Source organism: Rhinolophus sinicus, linkage group LG03 (assembly GCF_036562045.2).
Source record: "Rhinolophus sinicus isolate RSC01 linkage group LG03, ASM3656204v1, whole genome shotgun sequence".
In the NCBI taxonomy this organism is placed as follows: Eukaryota; Metazoa; Chordata; class Mammalia; order Chiroptera; family Rhinolophidae; genus Rhinolophus; species Rhinolophus sinicus.
In genome coordinates, this window is record NC_133753.1 from 280,095 (window position 1) to 288,816 (window position 8,722).

The window sequence follows — 8,722 nt, forward strand, 5'->3', positions numbered from 1 at the left end:
GATTGTTTAGGACATTGAATTAAAAATATAGCAAAGGCTTGTGAGCTGAGCGTACTTAAGGAGTTGTACAAACAATAGCGAAGAATTGAGTATTACTCTCAGTACATATTTTTTTAATATTGTTTTCTCACTTTATATTCACTCACATTCTCTAAAAGTTTCAATCAATTTGATTGTAGAATTAAATAAGTAGCTACAAAAAATGAACATATAGAGGGTGCCAAAACCATATATACACATTTTAAGAAAGAAAAAAGTGTATTAAAATTGTGATACTCAACATATACCAATAACAAAAGATGAATACAAGTCATGTGTGTACATTTTGGTACCCCCAATATATCAAACCAAACAGCTATCTTCAAATTATTACAATTAAAAGGAACTGTGAGTGCTAAGGGTGTTCTCATCATCTGTCTCCATATCCAATTCTCTTCTTTGAGCAAAACCGACCTTAGATGTCAGCCTTTCATCTCAAACTCTTTGATGGAAGGAAAGAATCATGATAATGTGCCTGCCTCATGCAGCTGTGTGGCTCCGCGTGACCACCAGGGGACAGGTCACATCCACCATCCTGCACCAGGACACCTGGTGGGATGAGTCCAATTTGGTATCACAAGAAAAAGAGACAATCTGTTCTTCCAGAATGAGGCTAAATGTGTGGCAATCGTTTTGAAGCAATTCATTGGAAGCAAACTGAAAAACAGGATTTGTGCATTACTGAGAGTGAATGCTGTGCTCTTGTCGTGTCCAGTGCAACACAGGCAGTGAACGAACGAGAAGGGGTGGGGAAGGGTTAAGAAAGAAACAGATTTCAGGTGTACAATTCTGTATTACATCATCTGTAAATCCCATTGTGTGTTCATCACCCACAGTCAGTTCTCCTTCCATCACCATATATTTGATCTCTGGTAACCACTAAACTATTGTCTGTGTCTATGAGTTTCTGTTTCTCATTTGTTTGTCTTGTTCTTTTGTTGTTTTTGGTTTATATACCACATATCAGTGAAATCACATGGTTCTCTGCTTTTTCTGTCTGACTTATTTCGCTCAGCATTACACTCTCAAGATCCATCCATGTTGTCACAAATGTTCCTATATCATCTTTTCTTACTGCCGAATAGTATTCCATTGTGTATATGTACCACAACTTCTTCATCGATTCATCTATCGAAGGACATTTTGGTTGTTTCCATGTCTTGGCCACTGTAAACAATGCTGCAATGAACATTGGAGCACACGTGTCTTTATGTATAAATGTTTTCAGATTTTTTGGGTAGATACCTGGGAGAGGGATTGCTGGGTCGTATGGCAATTCTATTCGTAATTCTTTGAGGAACCTCCACACTGCCTTCCATAGCGGCTGCACCAGTCTGCATTCCCACCAACAGTGTATGAGGGTTCCTTTTTCTCCACAGCCTCTCCAACATTTGCTATTATTTGTCTTGTTGATGATAGCCATTCTGACTGGGGTGAGGTGATATCTCATTGGGGTTTTGATTTGCATTTCTCTGATGATTAGTGATGTTGAGCATTTTTTCATATGTCTATTTGTCATTTGTATGTCCTCTTTGGAGAAATGTCTCTTCAGGTCCTCTGCCCATTTTTCAATTCGGTTGTTTGTTTTTTTGTTGTTGACTTTCATGAGTTCCTTGTATATTTTTGTTATTAGCCCCTTATCGGAGGCACTGTTTGCAAAAATCTTCTCCCATTCAGTTGGTGGCCTCTTTATTTTGTCAATGGTTTCTTTTGCTGTGCGGAAGCTTTTAAGTTTCATATAGTCCCATTCGTTTATTCTAGCTTTTACTTCCCTTGCCTTTGGAGTCAAATTCATAAAATGCTCTTTGAACCCAAGTTCCATAAGTTTAGTACCTATGTTTTCTTCTATGCAGTTTATTGTGTCAGGTCTTATGCTTAAGTCTTTGATCCATTTTGAATTAATCTTGGTACATGGTGACAAATAGCAGTCCTTTTTCATTCTTTCGCACGTGGCTTTCCAATTCTCCCAGCACCATTTATAGAAGAGGCTGTCTGTCCTCCATTGTATGTTCTTAGCTTCTTTGTCAAAAATAATCTGTCCATATTTATGTGGTTTTATTTCTGGGTTCTCAATTCTATTCCATGGTCTATGTGTCTGTTTTTCTGCCAATACCATGCTGTTTTGATTATTGTGGCCCTGTAGTACAAGCCAAAGTCAGGAAGTGTGATACCTCCATTATAGTTCTTTTTTCTTAAGATTGCTTTGGCTATTCGGGGTCTTTTGTGGTTCCAAACAAATCTGATGATTTTTTGTTCTATTTCTTTAAAATATGCCATTGGGATTTTGATGGGGATTGCATTGAATCTGTATGTTGCTTTGGGTAATATGGCCATTTTAACAATGTTGATTCTTCCAATCCATGAGCACAGAATGTCTTTCCATTTCTTTGTGTCTTCTTCAATTTCTTTCAAAAATGTCTTATAGTTTTCAGCATATAGGTCTTTCATATCCTTGGTTAAGTTTATTCCTAGGTATTTTATTCTGTTTGCTGCAGTTGCAAAAGGAATTGTTTTTTTGTATTTCTTTTTCTGAGATTTCATTGTTAGTATATAGGAAGGCAATGGACTTTTGTACGTTGATTTTGTAGCCAGCAACTTTACTGTATTCGTTGATTGTTTCTAATAGTTTTTTGGTGGAGTCTTTAGGGTTTTCTATATATAGCATCATGTCATCTGCAAAGAGTGATAATTTAACTTCTTCATTCCCAATTTGGATGCCTTTTATTTCTTTCTCTTGCCTGATTGCTCTGGCAAGGACTTCCAACACTATGTTGAAAAGCAGAGGTGATAGGGGACATCCCTGTCGTGTTCCTGAACGTAGAGCAAAGGGCTTCAGTTTTTCACCATTAATTATGAGATTAGCTGACGGCTTGTCATATATGGCTTTTATTATGTTAAGATATTTTCCTTCTATACCTATTTTATTAAGTGTTTTATTCATAAATGGATGTTGTATCTTGTCAAATGCTTTTTCTGCATCAATTGATATAATCATATGATTTTTGTCCTTTATTTTGTTTGTGTGATGTATCACATTCATGGATTTGCGGATGTTGAACCATCCTTGTGCCCTGGGGATGAACCCCACTTGGTCATGATGAATAATCTTTTTAATGCATTGTTGTATTTGATTTGCTAGGATTTTATTTAGGATTTTTGCATCGGTATTCACCAGAGATATTGGTCTGTAGTTTTCTTTTTTTGTGCTGTCCTTACCAGATTTTGGTATCAAGGTAATATTGGCCTAATTAAATCAGTTAGGGAGTACTGTTTCTTCTTCAACTTTTGGAAGACTCTGAGCAGGATTGGTGTTAGATCCTCTTTGAAGGTTTGGTAGAATTTACTAGTGAAGCCATTTGCTTTGGGGAAGGTTTTGGATGATTCATTCAATTTCCTTACTGGTGATCGGTCTGTTTAGATTTTCCAGTTCTCCATGGTTCAGCCTAGGAAGCTATATGTTTCTAAGAACTTGTCCATTTCTTCTAGGTTATTGAATTTGGTGGCATATAGTCCTTCATAGTATTCCTGGATGATCCTTTGTATTTCTGTGGCATCCGTGATAACTTCCCCTTTTTCATTTCTGATTTTATTAGTGTCTTCTCTCTCTCTCTCTCTTTTTTTAGTGAGCCTAGTCAAGGATTTGTCAATTTTGTTAATCTTTTCAAAGAACCAGCTCTTTGTCACATTAATCTTTTCTATTGTCTTTTTGTTCTCTATTTCATTTAGTTCTGCTCTGATTTTTGTTATTTCCTTCCTTCTGCTGACCTTGGGTTTCACTTGTTCTTATTTTTCTTGTTCTTTAAGGTGTAACATGAGGTTATTTATTTGGGATTTTTCTTGTTTCTTGAGATAGGCCTGTAATGATATAAATTTCCCTCTTAAAACTGCTTTTGCTGCATCCCCAAAATTGTGGTAGGATGTATTTTCATTGTCATTTGTTTCTGTGTATATTTTGATCTCTCCTCTAATTTCTTGTTTGACCCGGTCATTCTTTAAAAGTATTTTATTTAATCTCCATGTATTTGTGTTTTTTCCTGCTTTCTTTTTGCAATTGATATCCAATTTCAAAGCCTTGTGATCAGAGAATATACGTGGTATGATTTCAATCTTCTTAAATTTGCTGAGGTTAGTTTTATGTCCCAATATATGGTCTACCCTTGAGAATGTTCCGTGTACACTAGAAAAGAATGTATAGTCTGATGTTTTAGGATGAAGTGCTCTATAAATGTCAATTATGTCCATTTCATCTAATGTGTCATTTAGGGCTGCTATTTCGTTATTTATTTTCTGTTTGGATGATCTATCCATAGCTGTCAATGATGTATTTAGGTCCCCTAGTATAATTGTGTTTGGTCAATTTCTCCCTTTAGTTCTGTTAGTAGTTGCTTGGTATATTTCGGTGCTCCCTGATTGGGGGCATAAATATTGATGACTGTTATGTCTTCTTGTTGTACAGTCCCCTTTTACCATTACGAAATGTCCATCTTTGTCTCTTGTTACCTTTTTCACCCTGAAGTCTGTTTCTTCTGATATCAGTAGAGCTACAACTGATTTTCTCTGGATACCATTTGCTTGGGATGTCAATTTGCACCCTTTCACTTTAAGTCTAGGTTTGTCATTGTAGCTGAGATGTGTCTCTTGGAGACAGAATATGGTTGGGTTTAGTTTATTGATCCAATCTGCAACCCTGTGCCTTTTTGTTCGTGAGTTCAGTCCATTTACCTTTAGGATGATTATTGATATGTGAGGATTTCCTATCATTCTATCTTTGGTTTTCTGGTAAGACTGTATCTCCGTTGTTTCTTTGCCTTTTTGCTGTTGTCTATTATTTCTGTGTGGTGGTATTCTATGATATTTCCCTCCGTTTCTTCTTTTATTACAGTATATATTTCAGTCCTGGATTTTTTTGAGTGGTTGCCCTTAAGTTGATGTAAAAGAAAGTTTGATATTTAGAGTATTCCATTTTCTTCAGCATGCCTACTTTCTCCATTCCCATATTACGGTTCAGAACTTAACTCTCCCTCTTTTTATGTTTTGGTTGCCACAAATTGTCCATGTTGATACTGGTTGAATAGCCTCCTTTAGTATTTGTTATAGTGCAGGTCGTGTATTAGAAAATTCCCTCAGCTTCTGTATGTCTGGAAAGGTCTTTATCCCCCCTTCCTATCTAAAGGATATCTTTGCTGGGTATATTATTCTTGGCTCATAATTTCTCTCTTTCAATAGTTTGAATATTTGTTTCCACTCCCTCCTGGTTTGTAGAGTTTCTGCTGAGAACTCTCATACTAATCTGATGGGCTTTCCTTTGTAAGTTACCATCTTCTTTTCCCTGGCTACATTGAGAATTCTCTTTGTCATTGATTTTAGACAGCTTCAATACAATGTGTCTTGATTAAGGCCTGTTGGGGTAATTAGAGGTAATTAGGTGTTCTATTTGCTTCTTGGATTCGGGGATTCAGTTCTGTCCACAAATTTGAGAAATTCTCATCAACTATTTGTTTGGATATACTCTCTGTTCCCTTCTCTCTTTCTTCTCCATCTGGTATGCCCATTATTCTTATATTGCTCTTTCTGATGGAGTCAGAAAGTTCTTGTAGAGTTCTTTCATTTCTTTTAAGTCTCAAGTCTCTTTCTTCTTCCATCTATGTAATTTCCAGGTTTCTATCTTTGATGTCACTGATTCTTTCCTCCATCTGGTTAAGTCTACTATCTAAGCTGGCTGTTTCTTTCTTCATTTCTTCTATTGAGTTCTTAATCTCCAGAAATTCTATTTGGTTCTTTTTAAAAATGTCAATCTCTTTGGTAAAATGTTCATGTTGTTCTATGATTGTGTTTCTGAGTTTATTAAACTGCCTTTCTATGTTTTCCTGCATCTTGTTGACTTTTTCAGAACTGCAACCTTGAATCCTCTGTCATTTAAGTCACATATATCCATATCTTTAAGTTGATTTTCTGGAGACTTTTCACTTTCTTTCTGAGCTGTCTTGTCGCCATGGTGATTCATGGCGGTTACTGATTTATTATTTCTCTTCCTAGACATCTACAGGAGTGGCTTCTGCAACAGGTTGATATGAAACGGTCTTTCATTTGTTTTCCAGTACTTGTTGGTAGAATGTTTTATTTTCTCTCCAACTGCAGCCTTTTTTTCTCTCTCACATGGTTGTGCTATGTTTTCTCTGCAACTATTCCAGCTTCTCACACAATGGGGGGATTCCCCGGGAGATGGGCTTCTCCTCTGTTAATAGTTCTCCCGGGTCACAAGGCACAGTGTCCGTGTGGTTATGCGGAGAGCTTTTGATGTTCCAAAGCTCTTCCTGCACCAGATTCAGAGCCCGTATGTTTCAGCAGTTCTGTTTACTCCTGCAGGGATCCAGATAGGTGGGGCCAGGGGTGGGGTGAGTTGTGAGAGGTGGCCCAGAGCAATGGCGGTGACCACCACCACAGCCGGTCTTGCTTCCACAGCTCCCTCCCCTTTGCCAGAACTAGTTGGGCTGCGAATCTGTGTTTGCAGTCCACAGTTCTCAGAACAGCAAATATTCTGTGTTTTTGATCTGTCACTGCTACTGTTCCGCTTCTAGCACCGGACAGGTGGGGGCAAGGTGAGCTCTGGGAGGGTAGGGAGGGAGGGAGCGGCTAGTCTCAGTGCCTAAGGCTTCTGTTCTCTGCTCGGCAGTGAAGGCTTAAACCACCGTTTTCAGCCTTTTTCCCTCAGTCTTTTCTCCGAGGTCTCTGCCATGAGCGTTGGGTTCAGCCGTGTTATATACTGCCCCTCAGCCCTGTGGTCCATAAGCGGAGCCCTAGCAGTCTGAGTTCTTCCCTCCCCGCCCCCCGCCCCCCAGCTGCGGTAGTTCTGGGATGCAGTGAGCTGGGAGCACTGAGCTTGGTCTGCGTCCTGCACCCGCGGGTCTCCGTCTCCTTACTTCTCCCTTCCCTCCTCCCCTGCTCACATGATTTGCCCACCTTTAGGTGAATTTAGTAGTGGGCCTCTTCATCTTGCCTGTCTGCTGTGCAGGGAGACCTTTGTGGAGTTATGTTTGTTCGATTAGTTGTAAATTCCAGGGGAGATTTACAGAGGCTCACCCACGCCACCATTTTGATCGACGTTTAATAAAATCAAATTTAAAATGGGTTTTCTAGGACTTCAAGATGTCTTTAGAGCAACAATCTGAATGACAAAGATGGTTTTACCAATTTGAAATTTTCAAAAATTTGGGACACACCCTGACCCCCGATTTGAGACATTTAGATTAAAGCCGAGAACAGTCTCAAGTGGTCTCCGTGTCATTCAAAGGGGGTTCTCAGTGACGATCGCATCCTGGGTGTTTGTTCCTCAGTGGGAGGAACTCTGTCGGCACAGATTCAGGGACCTGGCAGGGGACACATATCCTATAACAAGTATTAGGACTTGGACCCTCAGATGCCCACTGAGCATGGTCCTGTGTCATCGAGCTTCTCTCAGGTGGGCCAAGTCTTCAGCTATGAATCACACTGCTCATGAATATGCAAATGAGTGGAGTTGGGCGGGGTTAAATGTGGACATGTCTGTGCCCTGAGAGCATGGCCCCACAGCCACACGCTACAGATGTCCTGACCTCACAGCCCTCACCATGGACTGGAGATGGACAGTCCTCTTCCTGGTGGCAGTGGGTACAGGTAAGGGGCTCCTGAGTCTCTGGCTGATGAGGGGACTTGGGTTAGTCACTGGGAATCCACCCACTCCTGTCTCCTCACAGGTGTCCACTCCGAGGTCCAGCTGGTGCAGTCTGGGGCTGAGGTGAGGAAGCCTGGGGCCTCAGTGAAGGTGTCCTGCAAGGCTTCCGGATACACCTTCACCGGCTACTATATGCACTGGGTGCGACAGGCCCCGGGACAAGGGCTTGAGTGGATAGGGGAGATCAACCCTAACAGTGGTGGCACAGACTACGCACAGAAGTTCCAGGGTAGGGTCACCATGACCAGGGACACGTCGACCAGCACAGCCTACATGGAGCTGAGCAGTCTGAGACCTGAGGACACGGCTGTGTATTACTGTGCGAGGGACACAGTGAGATGACCCACATCCTGAGAGTGTCAGAAACCCTGAGGGAGAGGGCAGATGTGCGGGGCTGAGGAGACGACAGAGGCAGCTGGGCACAGCCTGTCTTTGACTTAGGGTTAGGTATATAGCAACGAAGGAAGTGCTTTCATTAATTATTTCTGGAATATTTTGTGTTCTGTTTTCACAAACCGTCTCCCAGGAGGAGAAAATATAAGTAAACTTTGTAGTGTTTTCTAATTTTCACGGTGTAAATGTGACCATCATGGTGGCTTGAAACATGACATCCCTGAACTCAGTCCGCAAGATTCCAGAATCTTCTCCTTAAAGCAGTCGCTGGCAGCTCCCTCTCTGTGGTCAGAGAAGATAAACTGTATTACAGTCTAAGGGTCACAGCATGAAGCAGAATGGAGGACAGAGAACACAGAAGCCCTGAGGTATGTCTCTGTCCCATGAAATGCAGGCATCCACAGTCATGTGTGGACGTGTAGGACCTACACGTTGTGTCTCTAGAAACTGTCCCAAAACACCACATTTAGGTTTGACAGGCAAACTTATCCTCTGACTTTTCAGGAAAAGAGCTAAACTGGGTCTAAATCACAGTGTCCCTCAGGGCTGTGCATCTCCCAGAGGCTGCAGGGGCTCGTT

At 40.8% G+C, this 8,722-nt stretch overlaps 1 gene segment (V, D, J or C); it reads left to right on the top strand.

Moving 5' to 3' along the window:
• The first annotated feature begins 7,621 nt into the window (after positions 1 to 7,621).
• On the top strand, positions 7,622 to 8,152 carry LOC109440404 (immunoglobulin heavy variable 1-2). The segment is given in 2 exon segments: positions 7,622 to 7,692; positions 7,773 to 8,152. Coding segments are annotated over 2 exon segments (366 nt in total).
• The last annotated feature ends 570 nt before the right edge of the window (positions 8,153 to 8,722 follow it).